This window comes from Ciona robusta, chromosome 3 (assembly GCF_009617815.1).
Source record: "Ciona robusta chromosome 3, ASM961781v2".
Taxonomy (NCBI): Eukaryota; Metazoa; Chordata; class Ascidiacea; order Phlebobranchia; family Cionidae; genus Ciona; species Ciona robusta.
This window is the reverse complement of record NC_143237.1, coordinates 9,304,570-9,324,183: the sequence shown is the minus strand read 5'-3', so window position 1 is coordinate 9,324,183 and position 19,614 is coordinate 9,304,570. Positions and strand designations below refer to the sequence as shown.

Here is a 19,614-nt window from a genome sequence, read left to right as displayed (position 1 = left end):
TGGTAGTAAACAAAGAATACTTTAAAAATTGTATAACCGTATAGCATCACGACTGTTAAATAGCGTTGTTAATTGTTCAAACCGCGCACGGGAAATGTAGGATTTAAATGCCAACTGCAGTATTCCATCTAACCTTGCAGTTCTATATTTTATTAAAGCCAAATTAGGACATTAAATAACGGTTGGGCTTTCGCGGATAATGACACACGCGGTACGAAAGCAAGGAAGTTCCGGGTTGGGATATACAAACAGTGTCCTGGCATGTTATGATTCATTTAGGCAATTTCAACACAAGAGGATGAAACCGCCGAGCTTTAATGTGCTTCACAGTCTTATTATTCATATTTTAATCGCTGTTCAAAACGCCAATAGCCAAGGTAGGCGGGCTAAAAGATTTCAAATAAAAGTTTTAGATCAGAAGATGTAAAGTAATGATTTATGTTTCAGTTAACAGAGCAGTTTACAATGGAAGTGAGATTCTGTTCTTCAACACAAGGAAAACATACAATGCTTCCCAAACTGCATGTCAGCTTATATCTGGTGACTTGGTTATTATAAGAAATAAAGCTTTACAGGATATTATTACTCCTTACTTGGATTCTAACCTTCCACATTGGATCGGACCTTGGGCCACGGGATACTGGATCGGTGGTCGACGTCAAGCAAGTAAATAATATAACATGATTTACTTCTAAACTTTTACCCGTGGGGAAGTGAAGTTTATTTTATATTTACAGCTGTTACTGATTGGAAATGGAGGGATGGAACTCCATTACCTCAACCTGGATCAGTCGATATTTATCAAAACTGGATTGGTGTCGAACCAAATGGGGCATTAGGAACCACTTTGTGTGCAGCAATGACACCGTATAATTACATCAACCCCTTCAACAATATTAAAGGAGGATGGTTGGACGATGATTGTACTCGAACAAAGTATTACATCTGTCAACGAGGTATGCTTACAAAGCTTAAACATTAATTGTTTTCATACAAAAATGTTGTTTTTACTTAAACAAGTTTTTTTTAATTGATATAAACAACAGCTTATAGTTACGAAACACGGTTACAGCACTGTAGTCAAATCTGCCAACTAAATACATTGTGTAAGCTATCATGACGTAATCCACTATGACGTATAAGCTTTGCCATGACGTATTTTCCGGCACGCGTTTGACTTATATGCCAGGATTTAGGTGTTTAAATACATACATACGGACGAATACATATTTCATAAAGTTATGTCCATTATAAATGGAGGGCCGTTTACTTCTAATATTAGTACAGTAACGTCAACTAACCTGTTGCATGTTATATAGATTTGTGTGCAGTGAGACCATGTCAGAATAACGGAACTTGTGTTGCCATGGAAACCAATTACAGATGTGATTGCCCGCCAGGTTTTATCGGAGGAAATTGTGAAATAGGTGTGAATGCTGCACTCTTGTGTGCTGCTGGATATATGTGGTTCTTATTTCCTTTGATTTACAGATTTATGCGCTTCGAATCCTTGTCAGAATGAAGGAACATGCAACAAAATACCGGCGAATTATACGTGTTCATGTGTAAAGGGATTCAGCGGACAAAATTGTGAAAATGGTAAAACTGTTGGCCCGATGAAAATTTATTTAAGAATTAATATTCTTACTTCCTGTTAAAGATTTTTGTTTCCCGAATCGTTGTCAAAACAACGGTACTTGCATTCGAAAAACGAATGAATATAAATGCAAATGCGAACCTGGTTATGGAGGGAAAAATTGTCGCATAGGTAAGATTCGTGTATTTTTGGTTCAACAGACACCTTTTTAACTGACCCTATTTTCCACAATTTTATCCGTAGCGTGTTTTAACGACTGTCGTTTTGTGGTCGTTTCCCTTTTATTCGTATAAATTTTTAAATTTTATAAACTTCGCTGATGTCTACGGAAAGTTAAATAAAAAATTATGTTATGTAATTGAAAATACGAACATTTTATTTTCACGATTCATGATTTCGAAATTATATAGACTTTTGTGCTGAGAACCCTTGTCAAAATGGAGGAACGTGCAACAAGGTTAAAAGAAATTCTACGTGTTCATGTTTACCTGGATTCAGTGGACGAAGTTGTGAAACAGGTAAGTTTTAAACTGAAGCGAGGTTGACACAATTCTCTTACAATGTATTTATTGATAATTCAGAGAAATTTCAAGACTTTGGAAACGGTTGTGCAATCCATATCAATAAAATTCCTTCTCAAATAATGTCGTATGAAGAGGCCAAGATACAATGCAACTCACTTCAAGCAGAACTTGCCATCATTAAGTCGAACCAATCGAATGTCATCATTAACCAATACAACCAGCTGTGGATGGATTCCCAACCATTATGGTTGGGAGGTAGAGAGAGCAATTCGTCGTGGAAATGGTTAGATGGAAGCAACGTTGATGGTTTCAATACATCAACTATGACTCACGATGGTTGTTTATCAACTGCTGTAAATGGAAGTTGGTCTGCTGAGAATTGCACCAGGAGAATCGGTTATGCTTGCGAGAAACTCGGTTGGTTGTTTACTTATTAAATCAACGCATGTCGTATAATTTGATTATTGTTTAGTCAACGGGGGAGATTTATGTTCATCCTCAAAATGTAAAAACGGTGGTAATTGCACGGCGAGTGGATGTCATTTCTACTGCAACTGTCCTCCTGGCTTTGCTGGTTTGATTTGCGAAATATCCAATGTGAACCAGACAGCTCCAATGAATGGTAAAGTTGGTGAGTGAAGCATGTTTATTTCATATAGTAGGGTGGGGAACGATGGGACACCTTTTCATTCCATTTTCTTGTCTCATTTGGTAGTAAACAAAAAAAAAAACAAAAGTTGTTAAATGTTTAAAACATGGATATTGTGTGCTACAGGTGTCCCATCTTCTCCCATCATCCTGCTATATTAATCTAACTTATGTTTAAAAAATAACAAACGTAATTCCATCAAGGTTACGTCATTCCAGTTGCTATAGCAGCTCCTCTGGTGGTGTTGCTTATAGTTGGAATCCTTGTTATAAAATGGCGGTAAATATAATAAGCATGATATGCGCCATGGTATTATGTAACGAGGTTTTCTTTGCAGAAAAGATAAAAATAAAGACACAACTGTAAGCTTTGCTGTTACCGGGAACAACGATGCGGCATCCAATGAAGGTATAACGTGATTAATCCTACATTAGATATATAGTAGGGTGGGGCAATATGGGACATTCTATTTTCTTGTTCCCTTTGGTAGTAAACAGAGAATATTTAAGGAATCGTAAATTGTTTTCTCACGACTTCCATAGACCGTTGTTAATTGTCGAAAACACGATCACGATGTTTGGATATTATGTGCTAAAAAGGTGTCCAATCTTCCCCCACAGTACTCTATATCGGGTATATCTAACTCGGTTTCTCCAATTTTCCAGTAATAGAAGCAGACGTGGAAGTAGTGTATTCAAACGTGGTAACTGAAACTGGCAACGAAAGCCATGCGATCGTTGTTAAAGAACTACCGGCTATTATACACGTTCTTTTAAAAGCAAAAGGAAACCATTCTTTAGGGAAACAATTCGACGAGGTAAGCTACGCGTGCAGATATAAGCATATGAAGTTCTGACATGAGGTATTTTTATACATAGCTGAAAGAATTGACCATGAGAAACGACGCCTACCTTACTGCGGCGTTACTTCCTGAAAATAAAGTGAAAAATCGCTTCAAGAATATCATTCCGTGTAAATTATAACGTAAGTTTAATTCAAACGATCTGTTTAAGTTTGTTTTTTTGTACAGATGATCAGACAAGGGTTGTTCTGGCAGAAGATGGCACTCGAAATGATTATATAAACGCTAATTATATCGACGTATGTAGGCTACTGTATAAGTTTAAAAAAGTGACACATTCGTTTAAATGGTATTTTTAGTGTTACAGTACACCAAAGAAATACATTGCTACCCAAGGGCCACTACCTCGAACCGAACAGGACTTTTGGAGGATGGTTTGGGAAACAGAATCATCTGTTATTGTCATGTTGGCCAAATTGGTTGAAAACGGAAAGGTGAGAAAATATTACACGCATGTGGCAACTAAGTTTTTTTTTGCATGGGTGGAAAATAATCACAATTTATTCTTACATTTTTTTGAACGCAGAAAAAGTGCGAAAAGTATTGGCCAGACTACAATGGAACTAAGTCTTACCCCTCAATGCAAGTGACGTGCACACAGGAGGAAGTGTTTGGCTGTTTTACTGCAAGAAGTTTCACAATGGCGCGCTGGGGTGTGAGTAATATGAGTAAACATAATTCTTCTTTCGACAGACAAGCATCGTAACATCACGTTTCGCTAATAACACAGAAATTTATATTTTGTACTGCAGGCGACAAGACAAATTACGCAGTTTCATTACACGACATGGCCGGACCATGGTGTGCCAATCACGACTTCGGGATTACATGCATTTAAGCGAGCTGTACTGGGAAAGCAACAAGAGTTTGGTCGAAACAAACCAATTGTTGTTCATTGCAGGTATTGCACACAAACAATAAACTTAAAATAGGATGCGCTGAACCAAACTTGTTAAATCCGACATTGTGGGTTGGGGTAAGATGGGACATCATTATTTTGTCTTGTCCCATTTGGTATTTTGGGAAATAAAGAACATTCAAAGAATTACTACAGTATACTGTGGGGTAAGATGGAATATTGTTAGCACATAAATCTCATATTTCCTGATCGTGTTTTGAACAATTAACAACGCCCTTTAAAAGTCGCGAGCCGCGGTTATTCTATAAATGTATGTTTACCACCAAATGGAAGGAGACAAGTAAATGAAACCACGTTAGAAAAAGGAATAAAAGTTACTGTACATGAGTAGTATATACCCCATCCGTTATGAGATTCTACACGAACAGCGTATAGCATGCATATGAACCAGTACATTAACTTAACTAGTCGTTGTCGGTTGTAGTGCTGGGGCGGGACGAACTGGAACCTTCATTGCTTTTGATAGCTTAACTATGGAGATGAATCAGAAGGACAACGTCAACGTTTATCAAACTGTTCTGGGCATGAGAAGACAGAGAGTAGAAATGGTGCAGACGGAGGTATAATTTTCATTTCTGTATACTGATAGTTCAAAAAACGACTAACGTATGCAGGTGACGTATATTTCCTTATGCAACCTTTTTATTGTTGTAGAAACAATACATGCTGCTGCACAAGCTCGTGGCGGAAGAATACGCTCTTGGAACTACAGAAGTTGGTTTTGGAAATTTAGGTTTACGAATCAAAGAACTAGAAAGGTATATGAATGAAATGTGTTGAGACATCACACAATTCTGTCTTTTATCTTTAACATGGGTCTTGTTATGAGGCAGAATAGTTCAATTGGAGAATACCGTTATCACTTAAATCCCACATTTCCCGATCGTTTAAACAAAGATTTTTCTAAAGTCGTGAGGATATGGTTGTTTAATTCTGTAAATAAACTTTTTATTACAAAATGGGAGAAGAAAAGAGAATATGAGCATGTTAAATCTTACTCCACCGTTCGTTATCAACAGAATGCAGGGATATGCAAGAGAGATGGAGAAATTGAATAGTGTTGTGCTTCGTGAGAAACACACTATACAGCACTTCCGAATAATGGATGATAGATTTGCCCCCGCCTCCAAATACAACGCGTCTTTCATTGAGGCAAGTTTCCATTGCGTTTAATATAAGATACTGAGATATCTTTCCGCGAGTCTGGCCCTAATCTGGTGCTCATATTTGTCTGTTACGTGTTCGTAGCACCAGATTCGTAATGATTTATAATGTGAATTAAATGCAGAGCTACGACCGAACTAAAACAGAGATGATAGCGGCTGATGGACCAACAGAGGCAACCATAAAGGGTTTTTGGGGAGCTGTTTTATCAAACCAAGTTCATACGATCGTGTCACTGAGGTCATCAAGTGAGGTAATTTACACTAGAAAGTTTTTTTTTCTGCGTGGGCAAGGTCTTTCATTTGGTGTGACACGCCATGGGGATTGAGGTGAAGATCAGAGTTGGATTATTTCTCCATCAATCACGTCAGAGTTCAGTTCACGGCTCACGGTAAATGGTATTCTCGTTAAACTTGATGCCCACAGCAACAAGCATCGCACATCAAATATGCTATTTATAGATAATATTTATCTTTACGTACTAACTGAAACCGGAGTAATTCATTCGTAATTGATAACACAGGAGACAAAGCACCGCTGCATGCCGAGTTTACAAATGCCAACTTGGAATTTCGATAACTTTGTAGTAAAGTTACTGACGGAGAGTGACGCGGGTAATGACGTCAAACAACGAGAGTTGCATCTTTCTCATGGAGCAGGAGAGGTAATTGAATTGTTACTTTATCGTGCTAGTGAAAAATCCTTCACCTACGTTATCGGCTAACTTCTAACCCTTAACTACCAACCCGTATAACCCCCAAGCCATATATAGCCTCTACAACCACTAGTCACTACCCCCTAACATAACTGATACACCACCAACCTCTACCACTTTTTTGGGCTAACCTAAAGATTCTTCAGTAGCGCCTAATACCTTTAAAAATACATCACTTTATACAAAGTTATTATCGCCCTCAAAACGTTTTGTCAAATCAAGAGGTGGCGGTCAATTTAAAGAACACATTTTTTGAATTTTATATCTAGTAACCAAGTCGTTAAAGTAATGCACACCTATTTTTGAGATATAGAAGATTTTCCAACGCCTAAATTAAGTACATTATAAAATCAAAACTGTGTTTAGCAAATTGAAATTGGATTTTATCACTTTGACAATTGGCTTCCCAACTCTATACCAAGCTGCGGCGATGTTTTGGAACTTATTAAAAAAACGCAGAAATCAAAATTGCATCGGTCGGGCAAGGTCCTTGTTTATTGCAGGTCAGTATTATGGCAGGGTGGGGAAAAGATGGGACACCTTTTCGATCTATTTTCTCGTCCCGTTTGGTAGTAAACAAAGAACATTCAAAGAATTATAAAACCGTATCCCCGACTCCCATAGACCGTTGGTTATTGTTTAAAACACGATTAGGATGTTTGGATATTATGTGCTAAAGGTGTTCCGTCTTACCCCACCCTACTATATACCTTATATATCAATCTGTGTAAACATGCCAACTGCCAATCCATTCTCTTTAACCACGGTACAGATTAACTCCGCGTTTTGGGCCCACCAGTATATAGTAGGGTAGTGTAAGACTGGACATGTTTTCAGGCTCTTTTCTCGTTTTATTTAGTAGTAAACAAAGAATAAATACAAATTATATAACCGTAGCAATGTGATCTAAAATAGCGTTGGTAATTGTTCGAAACATGATTAGGAAACATGGGGTTTAAATTTGCCTATGGTATCCCATCTTGCCCCACAGTACTATATATCTTTATTAGTTAATTGGAATAAAAAATGCATATAAAATCTTTATCGTGTTATTTGTAGTGATGGCGTTGGTCGGACCGGGGTATTCTTCGGCGTTTTAAATTTAATAGAAAGAGCAAAATTGGAAGGGAAGATTGATGTTCCATGGCAAGTGAAGGACATGAGAGAAATGAGACAGGGAATGGTTAACACAGAGGTATATGTGCTATATATGAATAGAAGAAAACTCATTGTTGGAACGTCGTGGGGTTAAAATTAAATCCATTAATCATTCCGGGTTTACCAATCTTTCGAAAACTTCCTACTCGCTTGCAAATTATCACTTATATATATATACGCATATAGCGCGCAGATTTGTTTAAACATTTTGATGAAAATTTTATGTCGGAAATAAATTAATATTATTTTTATAGGTTTTATACAGATTTATTTATCAGTGTTTGGTGGAGTTCGTGTCGACCTTTGATGTTTATTCGAACTCTATTGGAAGTTGAAAAATGTTTGAAAATACGGTGCCATCATATATTAATTGAATATTTTATTATACGCACGGATTAATGCGTTTGGTAAATTATTTATAGTAAAAAATGTTTTTGGAATATATTTCAACTGTAGCTAATTGCCATATTTCCCCAAAAAGTATTAATATAATATAAAAGCTGTCCCAGAAGTGTAATTTTATTTGTTGCAATTTATGAACATGCTGCAGTTTCAAAAGCAATCACCATTTTTTTTAATCACGCACTGTGTATTTTCAAATAATCATGATTAATTTTTGCAGAGTTCGTTTTTATTTTTTATTACATTACTGGGACGTGTCAACATGGTTGTTTATTATTTTTACTTAAAAAGCAAACTTTTATACTTTATTGCACTGTATGCGGAAATGCTTTCTAATCTTGTACAAACACCTTTCAAATTGAGTGCCCTCTTTAAAACTATCATATAAAAGCCTATGAATAAATTTTCAAAGCTTACAAACAACAGTAATGTATAGGCGATGTATAAACAGATTTGAAACCGACGTAGTGTGAACCAAAGTTATGTGTTAGCAGGGAAGGACTCGGTAACGTTGACGTATTTATTTAACTAGAAATGATATAAGAAACTTATTTCTGTTTCCAAACAGTTGCCTATTTAAAAAGCATTTCAAAATCAGTTTTATATGCAATATGACACAATGTGATCTGCAGTTAAATGACACATTTAAACATATATAATGATGTATTATTATTGCAGTACTTACTTATTAATTAATCCAGCCAGATTTCCTTTAGCATCCCACGTATTTTTTTATTCAGAACTGAAGGTTGTTTGCTTTTGACTTCGTTGCTCTCTTCCCCAAAACACATTTTCAATGTCTTATTGTAGCATGTCAGTGCTGCTTGTAACGAAAAGTTGTTGAAGGGTTTAGACACCGTGTTGCAATGCCTATCGCTAAATCTACCAACAATTTTGCCAATAATATCAAACATTTTCTTACTAAAATACAATAATATCTATAATTAGTGAACGCACATAAAGTCGTGCACTATAAAAACACAGAATAGGCTACTGAACAGTCTATGTTAAAAAAGCAGAAAATCAAATAGCTGTAAACAGTATAAAGTGAGAGAGAGATCTCGCTTTTCCAAACAGCTATACGTCTCAGCATGCCTGCAGTCGCTGACGGGATGCAAAATACGCCGATTCAATAATTGCCCCGAGAAAGAATTAAAGGAAAACGAAGTGATTGAAAAAAATGAAAATAGACTTAAAAAGTCACACAACGAAAAAAAAAAGAAATACACAAATGAACATCAAATAAATACAGAAACAGTGATTTTAACGTTACACGTTTGTGTGTTCTGTCGGTAAGGTATCTTTAATGAATAAAAAAGGCGTGCTGCAAAGCTAATAAGTCATGCAGAAAACCGGTAACCCGAATGGCCCAACATAATTTTTTAATAGAACAAGCTGAACAGGCAAACGAAATGTTATTTTCTATCGAGATATATTGTCATCTAGCAAACACTGGTACGTGCGGGGCTTCCTGTAGGTCAATAAGCTTTCGGCTGCAGAAACATCACAACCATTCTAATAGAAGTTAGTTACCAAAATAGGTATAACAACACACATTGTGGCAAAAACTTTACCGCCAAGTTTTCAAATTCAAACAACAATTAATTTTCGAAACAACGTCACACAATGCACTGTTACGTCACCAGACAGTATACATATTGATTTTGTCGGTTAATCATCACGAATAATACTGTACATAACTCTTGCCTTTATAACAAGTACTTCCCGGAAACGTGCACTCTAGGTAAAAACTAAGGTCTTTTCCGCATGTTGTGGCCATTGAAAAATCTTATATAAGACACACAGTGCTCATGACATTTTTTTAATACAATCCCGGGTATTGTACAAGCATTTGGGACAACATGTCTCGTTTGCTTTGATTGCCATACCTGCTGTTGTTTGCATTCACCTTTCGACGTCTAAAGGTTTGAGAAGTTCGCGACCGAGACGTAAGATATTTATTGAGTCCAACTTATCTAACAGAGTATCTCTGAAGTTTTACTTATTTGCCGACCAAGACGTTTAAATGAAGGCGACCTTTACAAGACGTTAAAACGGGGGCCGACAAAGGTCATGCTCAGTACACCTCGTTGCAATGGCATATTTATAGCAAGGGTGGAAGAAGATGGGACACCTTACTTTTCTGCTTTTTACGTCCAATTTGGTATTAAACAAAGAGCAGCTTTTCAGTACTTCACCAAGTTGTATAGCAAGTATACGTAGGTTATAGTAGGTTGGGGGGAGATGGGACACCAGGATGTTTTGATATAGTGTGCTATAGGTGCCATATCTTCCCCCACAGTGCTATATTCATATACTTCCAACTATGTGTGCGAAGTATCAAAAAACTATGTATTACTAGTGAGTTTAAATACATTCAGACACACAAAATTTATTCTGCATAAAGCACATTTAACTTATATTACCAAATAACGTAAAATTGCAGTGTATGTATATGGTGGGGTAAGATGGGATATATTTTTATTCTCTTTTCTTGTCCAATATGGTAGTAAACAAAAATATTTTCAAAATTATATAACTGTATCTTAACAACCATAAAATAGCTTGGTTGGTTGGTTGTTTAAAACGCGATCAGTGAATATGGGATTTAGTTGCTGACGGTATCCCATCTTACCCCACAGAACTACAAGTTGGTTGCACTAAAAGAAGTGAGAAAAATACACAGCACAATGCATCAAAAAATCAGCTTTGACCAATAATCCTACTAACTTTTTTATAGCTCAATACTGCATGCAGTTGTAACTGGAATTTACACACTGAATTACAGAAACATGCCACAGCAATGACGTATATGGCTCCTGCTCTCAGACCTTCACTGGTACAGTTAAAACTAAATAATTAAAACTACACACAAGTTTAAACAATGAAACTCAATATAATACACTTAACACTGTAAAACATTAGAAAATTATGGATCACAACAGTTGTTCACAGTAACATGTAGAGGGGAAACTAACGATCGAATGGCCGCTGGAAACAAGTGTTGGTAGACGGCCATATATTTCATCCTGCGGCAAGATACACCGGACAAGGATTACTAAGTACTTCGGTTCGGCCGAATAAGTAGGAAGACATGCACACGACAACATTGTTTTTGTACGCAGCGTGTGTAAGCTATATCAGGGTGGGGAAGACGGAACACCTTTATTACATAATATCCAAATATCCTGATCGTGTTTTAAACAATTAACAATGGTCTATGGGAGTGGTGAGAATACGATGTTTATAATTCTTTGAATGTTTTTTGTTTACTATGAAATGGGACGAAATAAGAATAAAAGGATGTCCAATCTTCCCCCAGCCCACTATGTATAAAACTTTGTATGGTAACGAGTGCATGCGATTCAGAGTTCCATGTTTTGGCTTTGAAAATTACCGCATATCTTCGTACAAAACGACTTGTCGGTTAATGTGGACATTTTCATACGCCACAACCCTGTGTGCGTCTTTTATTTCTGCGTATTCGGGCGGTGCTGTACGGAATGTGACTTCAATTAATCTTGTGCTCACTTAATGAAAGGTTCATATAGATTGTATTTACCTGCCACGTCAGCATATTCAGTGTTATTTGACTTGGCGTTCTTTGGCGAAACTCTGTCAAAACATAACTCAACATCAAACACAGTAAATTATAAATTTAAGATTTCTACCTTCGTTGGTGACATAATAACCCCAGAACCAGAAGAATAGCGAGAAGTGCGATGATTCCACCCGGTATTGCGTAAACAAGTAAGTTTAATCCTAAATCGACAATGCAATAGGTTTAAATGGTTTCAGTAATGTCAACTCCACCCAACCTGCTCCGTTTTCTACATGTGGTGATATTTCGCAAATCAAACCAGCAAAGCCAGGAGGACAGTTGCAGTAGAAATGACATCCGCTCGCCGTGCAATTACCACCGTTTTTACATTTTGAGGATGAACATAAATCTCCCCCGTTGACTAAACAATAATCAAATTATACGACATGCGTTGATTTAATAAGTAAACAACCAACCAAGTTTCTCGCAAGCATAACCGATTCTCGTGGTGCAATTCTCAGCAGACCAACTTCCATTTACAGCAGTTGATAAACAACCATCGTGAGTCATAGTTGATGTATTGAAACCATCAACGTTGCTTCCATCTAACCATTTCCACGACGAATTGCTCTCTCTACCTCCCAACCATAATGGTTGGGAATCCATCCACAGCTGGTTGTATTGGTTAATGATGACATTCGATTGGTTCGACTTAATGATGGCAAGTTCTGCTTGAAGTGAGTTGCATTGTATCTTGGCCTCTTCATACGATTTCATTTGAGAAGGAATTTTATTAATATGGATTGCACAACCGTTTCCAAAGTCTTGAAATTTCTCTGAATTATCAACAAATACATTGTACAAGAATTGTGTCAACCTCGCTTCAGTTTAAAACTTACCTGTTTCACAACTTCGTCCACTGAATCCAGGTAAACATGAACACGTAGAATTTCTTTTAACCTTGTTGCACGTTCCTCCATTTTGACAAGGGTTCTTAGCACAAAAGTCTATATAATTCGAAAACATAAATCGTAAAAACAGAGTGTTCGTATTTTCAATTTCATAACATAACTTGTTTAGGTATCTCTCAGAAAACGATAGCGAAGTCAATAAAATTTAAAAATTTACGAATAAAAGAGAATCGACCACAAAACGACATTCATAAAACAAGCTAGGGATAAAATTGTGGAAAATGGGGTCAGATAAAAAGGTGTCTGTTGAACCAAAAATACACGAATCTTACCTATCCGACAATTTTTCCCTCCATAACCAGGTTCGCATTTGCATTTATATTCATTCGTTTTTCGAATGCAAGTACCGTTGTTCTGACAACGGTTCGGGAAACAAAAATCTTTAACAGGAAGTAGAATGTTAATTGTTAAATAAATTTTCATCGGGCCAACAGTTTTACCATTTTCACAATTTTGTCCGCTGAATCCCTTTACACATGAACACGTATAATTCGCCGGTATTTTGTTGCATGTTCCTTCATTCTGACAAGGATTCAAAGCGCATAAATCTGTAAATCAAAGGAAATAAGAACCACATATATCCAGCAGCACACAAGAGTGCAGCATTCACACCTGTTTCACAATTTCCTCCGATAAAACCAGGAGGGCAATCACATCTGTAATTGGTTTCCATGGCAACACAAGTTCCGTTATTCTGACATGGTCTCACTGCACACAAATCTATATAACATGCAACAGGTTAGTTGACGTTCGTACTGTACTAATATTAGCAGTAAACGGCCCTCCATTTATAATGGACATAACTTTATGAAATATGTATTCGTTCGTATGTATGTATTTAAACACCTAAATCCTGGCATATAAGTCAAACGCGTGCCGGAAAATACGTCATGGCAAAGCTTATACGTCATAGTCGATTACGTCATGATAGCTTACACGCCTGCATACTTACAATGTACTTGGTTGGCAGATTTGACTACAGTGCTGTAACCGTGTTTCGTAACTAAGCTGTGGTTTATATCAATTAAAATAACTTGTAAAGTAAAAACAACATTTTTGTGTGAAAACAATTAATGTTTAAGCTGTGTAAGCATACCTCGTTGACAGATGTAATACTTTGTTAGAGTACAATCATCGTCCAACCATCCTCCTTTAATATTGTTGAAGGGGTTTATATAATTATACGGTGTCATTGCTGCACACCAAGTGGTTCCTAATGCCACATTTGGTTCGACACCAATCCAGTTTTGATAAATATCGACTGATCCAGGTTGAGGTAATGGAGTTCCATCCCTCCATTTCCAATCAGTAACAGCTGAAAGATAAAATAAACTTCACTTCCCTATGGGTAAAAGTTAAGTAGTAAATTTGTTACTTATTTATTGACTTTATATAAAATGAGGTTACACACAGTATATATAGTAACAATCGCGTCCGGCCAGTACGACGAAACGGGTAAAAGTTGAGAAGTAAATCATGTTATATTATTTACTTGCTTGACGTCGACCACCGATCCAGTATCCCGTGGCCCAAGGTCCGATCCAATGTGAAAGGCTAGAATCCAAGTAAGGAGTAATAATATCCTGTAAAGCTTTATTTCTTATAATAACCAAGTCACCAGATATAAGCTGACATGCAGTTTGGGAAGCATTGTATGTTTTCCTTGTGTTGAAGAACAGAATTTCATTTCCTTTGTATACTGCTCTGTTAACTGAAATAACGAATAAATGCTTACATACGCATATAGAGCAAATAAACTGTGAATCAAGCTAACCTAATATCCATACCTTTTGCTAGTATTATTACTTAAATAGGTTTATTTTAATGGTTTATAGGCGATGTTAGATTTATCGGCGCCGTATAGCACAGTTGGTTAGCGCGCCTGCCTATATAATCCAGAGGCGATGGGTTCAAGGCTCGTCTTTCCTACCATTGTGGGCACATGTGTCATTGGGCAAGACACCTAACGACAATTGCTCCAACCCAGTGGTCACTAATGGATTGTTCAAATTATCGGTCATACATAAAAAAGAAGCAAATACTCCCAAAAATAGTTACCCACAAAGTAACATAGTAACTCGTATGCTAGCACGATAGGTAAAAGATACAAAAAAACCGTGTTAAACGAATGTTGTTTTCTAGCCACGCGAGGATTAAGTAAGTTACGTTCAGTCAGACGTGTAATTAAGTAAAACTAAAAAAAATGTAAAAAATCTTTACTAACAAAAATAAATGTAAAGCGTAATTGAAGCCACAAAGGCACGTACGGAGATAATTATATTTTAATGCTTACCTTGACTTTTAGTGCTTTGCACGGCAATTAATACACAAATAAGTACGCTACAGAATACGCTGGACCTTGGATGTATCATATTTTCTCGCGCTAATATTATTAGTACAAACTATAACAACCTTGGAAACTTTGTAAGCGCGTTGTATAAACCCGGAAGTTGGCTGAGGACATTCAAGAATAGCTACCTCAAGAATAGAATAGCTAACTAAAGTTCCTCTTGGATGGTAATACGCAATGTTCTTATTTTTGCAGGAAACCAGAACAGCATGTGGATGTTGTAAGCACACAGACTTTAGAAAACACGTATTTACCCACTTTGTATAGTAGGGTGGGGGGAGATGGAACACCTTTAGCACATAATATTCAAATATCCTGAGTTTTAAAGAATTAACAACGGTCAATGGGAGTCGTGAAGACAGAGGTTTATAATTTTGTGAATGTTCTTTGTTCACTACAAAATGGAACAAGAAAAAAGAATAAAAAGGTGTCCTTTTTTCCCACAGCACAATATGGTAAAAATTTTGCACGGTAACGGGTGCATGCGATTCAGACTTCTGCATAAACTGCTGAAGTTGCAAAATCATGCACATAAACTTATATTAGTTACCTACGTCGTCGATATAAACATACTGCAGAGTAACAAACAACACATTTTGATTGTTTATTTTAGTCAGACCTAAACCTAAATCGTCACAAGTTATTTTGTTGGTGATTGAACCATAAGGGCGCATATAAACACATTTTAAAAGTTGATTTTAGGTTAAAAAACTAACAGTATCGATCAGAGCCGTTTATATACGGAGGGGGTGACAGAGTCTGCTATCGATATATAGTAGGCTGGGGGAAAATGGGACACCTTTTCATTCCATTTTCTCGTCCTATTTGGGAGTAAACAAAGAACAATTAAAGAATTATAACACCGTATCCTCACGACTCCCATAGACCGTTGTTAATTGTTTAAAAAACGTTAAGGATATTTAGATATTATGTGCTAACAGGTGTCCCATCTTCCACCACCCTACTATACATGATTATATACGAGTTCGCTGGTCGCCACCATAGTCGACATTACCAAAATATAGGTCATGGATACACGTGTATAGATTTGTATGGTATCACTTAGTCATAGGGAATTCTCCATTTATAAGAGGTTCTCTCAGCTGAGTTCGTTTTGAGAATCAAAGCCACCCAAGGCGCAATCTAAATTCTTAAAAAAATAAAACCGGGAAACCCCCGATTTGGAAATGTACACGTGTGACGTAACGTATGTGAATTTTCAACAGTTTTCTTTATTTAACATCTTAGAAGCTACTGTACTTGTTTTCAGTTTTCTTGTTTGGTTCAAATTAACTAGAATGCCTTCTGACAAAACTTCAAACTTCATGTTTGATGCTGCGTTGCTGCAAGATGTGAATTTAACAAAATATGGAATCTCATTTAAAGATGACAAGCAAACCCCGACGAACCCAGAACCTGGAATAGTTATCAGACCTTTGGCTGCAGACGATTTTGAAAAAGGTTAGTTATGAACCTCTACAAAAAACTCTTTTTTTTTTAAATTACAGAACGACATTACTTTTTTGCCTGGTGGTAATCCAAAGGTTATTTAATTCAGGTTACACCGATGTTTTGGCCCAACTAACTAAAGTTGGGGAAGTTGATCAGGCAGCCTTTACTGGTGAGTTGTTTTGTAAATGAAAACAAATATATAGTTGTAGATGTGAATGAATTCCTTCATTTATTCAAATGTGCTTAGAATTTCTTAGATACTAGTGAAAATTCTATGGTACATTACAGATTAGGCTGGTAAAAAGTGTTAGAGGTTGGTTGTTAGGGGTTAACAAATGGCGAAGGGGGGGCGATTCTTTACTCGATTGTTACATGCCCTTAAATTACTGTGTACAGGGGTCTTCAATTGTAAATTAGTTAATACAAAATACTAGCTTATTGCTTTAAGTAGGAAATGTATTTAAAATTACACATTGAAATTTATCATTTATATCAAAATCCCCAAAAGATACCTTTACTCTTATATTTCTAATACCAGTTAAAATTTGTATTAAAAAGCTAAATTCTATATTCTTCTCACAAAAAAATTATATAGCACAATTTAAAGCCACTTCTAATACCAGTTTAATTTCGTATTAAAATGTTATTCTATTTCCAAAAAAAAAATATATGTATATTATATATATATATATATATATTTATATAGCACGATTTGAAGCCATGAAAAAAGCTGGCTTCTATTATCCCATTGTTGTGGAAGACACTCAGGTTGACAATGGAAAAGGAGGAAAGATAATTGGTACAGGAACTTTAGAAATTGAACAAAAGTTCATACATTCTTGTGCATTGGTAAGTATGTTGCTGTGTGACCTACATTGAAAAGTATAATCTTTGAAAAACAATATTTAAGTGTTTTTTTTACAAAAAGGAATATATTATAATAAAGAATAGTTTTATAAGATTTTGTTTGTGGATCTGTATCATAGAGAAAAATATGTTTTGCATATGCAGATTAATCCTTGTTAATTTGTCTTGATAGGTTTTGCTCAATAGACTTTTGGTGTCTTTCGGTGCCTTACACACAAAGTTTTGTTTGAAATTATCTGTTTGACTGATTTTATAAAATTTTTGTTTAACTGTTTTTTTGAAAAAAAATTCCAACTAAAGTAAGAGTATAGTGCTAGGCTACATGGCATATTTGTTTTGTTGCATAACTCAGTGAGACACTATGTACACACCTACGCATTTATCAAGTGGCTACTATTTTCACAATGAGAGTGAAATGTTTATGCCATATATTTGTAGAGGGGGAGGGTTGAAGAAGTTGTTGTTGACTCAGAATACAGAGGACGACAGCTCGGAAAGTTGTAAGTAATTGATTAATATAATTTAAACAGGGTTTCCCAAATTACTTTTAATGTGACCCCTTTAATTTCTTAAAAATTCTGCAGCCCTTTAAGGTTAATAGTATAATATATGCAGCAATTTGTGTAAAATTGGTTATTCTTAATCCACCAACTGATTTAGGTCACTGTTTTAAATAGGTCACTGTGTATAGTAGTAGTTTTCAATAGTGCAGTTTTAAACATTGTAAAGGAAATTATTTTTGGATGGTATTTAGTCTTCTATAAAATCTTCAACAAAAATATATATTTTAATCACTCAAAAAAATTATTCTTTTTAGGATCCTTGGAATAATTACAGAGCTGAGCAGGTCGCTTAAATGTTACAAAACAACTCTTGAATGCAAAATGGATAACATCGCTTTTTATGAGATTTTTGGTTACAAAGAGGACCCTGAAAAGTTTATGCAGTTACGATTTAGGGATTAAATGCTTAAGATTTTTTAGGAAATGTTCGATGTAAAGAAATATTTATCTAGACCTTTCATGTTTATAAACCATCATGGTAATTCCTATTCATGCTCTAATGTAGAAATTATCCAGACTTAATTACGCATTTCTTATGTAGGTTTTGCACATGTTGCTTTTTCATGTGAATTTACACTTCTGTTATTTTTGACAATCAAACATGCTCAAGACACCTGACAATAATCCATGTTGTGGTTATATATTATACATGTCTGTACAACTTTTGTTCAATGCTGTCAAAATGTTGTGTTTATTTAATAAAACAGATGAAGCCACATATTGTTTCAGGCTAAGTTGATGTAAGATGTTACGAGGGCAAAGGGTTTCGGTCGATTCCACATCTAGGCAGTTTGAGGTGTATAAACTTTTTGCCGCAGTCGTTCTGACTCAGCACAACGCCTGAGCTGGGAAAAACCGTAGGAAACAAATTTTTCTGTCTGTTTCGCTGAAGTAAAAGCAGTTTGCGAAGTTTTTTGCTCCGTAAAACGTTGGTAGGACAACCAGAAGTATTAGCTTTGTGTGTAACAACGCAAGATATGTTGTTGCTGTATGGAAAAGAGTCGACCTCATAACGAGTTGAACTTAAACAACATTCCCGTTCAGTGTCCGTATTAGCTGTCATTGGTGTCGATTTCCGGGAAGGTGACGCTTGTTTTGACAAACCATTTTGCCACCGAAGTTGTACAATTCCGTAACTAAATAAATAATAATTCAAACAGTTGGTTTGAATAATAAAAAAATATACCAACCGGGATAAATAAAAAATATCCAAACAATTACATTATACGCTACCTTAGATATGTTACCTGCAATCTCCTTCAGTTTTGGCGCATGCATGTGCACCAGTCCTAGCAGGCAAGGGACATATATATATTGGTTTATCATTGAGACTTTGTTTGGTAACAATGAAATTAGAAACCACTCTTTCACCCGGTGGAAGAGATGTCTGTAACAGCAGATGATTTGTTTTATTTTCTTGTGGCTGTTGTGCCTCCACTAACTTCACAGCAAACTTGTCTTTGGTTTTACCTTTAAGCAATATTTGTTAATTAAGCAACATGTATAGTAAAGTTGATCTTTCAAAATTTCTTATAAAAGTGCCAAAAAATAATACAATAACGAAGAGTTAAAAAATGCATAATAGCATAAAAATTGTGCAGGGTAGAAAAAACACAGCCATTAAAACTAGTGTTTTAAGTACATTAAAAGCCATTCTCACCACTTCGTATTTCCTTTAGTCTCTGAATGGATTGTCTCCAGTTCCAACTTTCACCTTTAGTGTTGCTTTGTCTTTTATTTTTAACAGATTTGGCATCGGATTCAACGAATCCAGAATCACCAACTTCACCAATATTTGGTAAATGCACAAAACTATCTTTTAAACATTCTGATTTTTCTTCAGTTACACTAGGCCAATTATCCATCATCGTCAAAACATG

The 19,614-nt window shown here is 35.9% G+C and overlaps 4 protein-coding genes across 5 annotated transcripts; 2 read left to right on the top strand and 2 right to left on the bottom strand.

Moving 5' to 3' along the window:
- Positions 1-216: 216 nt before the first annotated feature.
- On the top strand, positions 217-8,413 carry LOC149739162 (receptor-type tyrosine-protein phosphatase S-like). Its single transcript, XM_089874565.1, has 25 exons — positions 217-377; positions 448-666; positions 738-956; positions 1,320-1,427; positions 1,492-1,599; positions 1,661-1,768; positions 2,008-2,115; positions 2,179-2,538; positions 2,594-2,752; positions 2,974-3,049; positions 3,108-3,178; positions 3,436-3,587; positions 3,649-3,742; positions 3,801-3,871; positions 3,932-4,066; positions 4,159-4,287; positions 4,385-4,533; positions 4,976-5,111; positions 5,206-5,309; positions 5,571-5,703; positions 5,840-5,968; positions 6,239-6,379; positions 6,797-6,933; positions 7,490-7,625; positions 7,843-8,413. The coding sequence occupies exons 1-25, from the start codon at positions 299-301 to the stop codon at positions 7,921-7,923; spliced, it is 3,342 nt and encodes a 1,113-aa protein (XP_089730691.1). The 5' UTR covers positions 217-298; the 3' UTR covers positions 7,924-8,413.
- A 2,955-nt stretch (positions 8,414-11,368) lies between these two features.
- Positions 11,369-14,979, bottom strand: LOC149739161 (uncharacterized). 2 transcript variants are annotated; one of them, XM_089874569.1, is made up of 12 exons: positions 14,796-14,979; positions 13,995-14,213; positions 13,599-13,817; positions 13,115-13,222; positions 12,943-13,050; positions 12,775-12,882; positions 12,431-12,538; positions 12,008-12,367; positions 11,809-11,952; positions 11,662-11,752; positions 11,553-11,605; positions 11,369-11,484 (listed from the first exon to the last, which is right to left on the bottom strand). In XM_089874569.1, exons 1-12 carry the CDS (start codon positions 14,872-14,874, stop codon positions 11,384-11,386), a joined length of 1,698 nt encoding a protein of 565 aa, XP_089730695.1. In that variant the 5' UTR covers positions 14,875-14,979; the 3' UTR covers positions 11,369-11,383. The 2 variants fall into 2 exon arrangements, with proteins under 2 accessions (XP_089730695.1, XP_089730696.1); XM_089874570.1 differs by lacking the exon at positions 12,775-12,882 and having other exon boundaries at positions 14,796-14,974.
- A 1,074-nt stretch (positions 14,980-16,053) lies between these two features.
- On the top strand, positions 16,054-18,452 carry LOC149739160 (glucosamine 6-phosphate N-acetyltransferase-like). Its single transcript, XM_089874590.1, has 5 exons — positions 16,054-16,313; positions 16,411-16,473; positions 17,011-17,153; positions 17,610-17,671; positions 17,989-18,452. The coding sequence occupies exons 1-5, from the start codon at positions 16,151-16,153 to the stop codon at positions 18,134-18,136; spliced, it is 579 nt and encodes a 192-aa protein (XP_089730716.1). The 5' UTR covers positions 16,054-16,150; the 3' UTR covers positions 18,137-18,452.
- LOC149739159 (uncharacterized) lies at positions 18,359-19,602 on the bottom strand. Its single transcript, XM_089874586.1, has 3 exons — positions 19,395-19,602; positions 18,982-19,204; positions 18,359-18,870 (listed from the first exon to the last, which is right to left on the bottom strand). The coding sequence occupies exons 1-3, from the start codon at positions 19,600-19,602 to the stop codon at positions 18,483-18,485; spliced, it is 819 nt and encodes a 272-aa protein (XP_089730712.1). The 3' UTR covers positions 18,359-18,482.
- Positions 19,603-19,614: the final 12 nt, after the last annotated feature.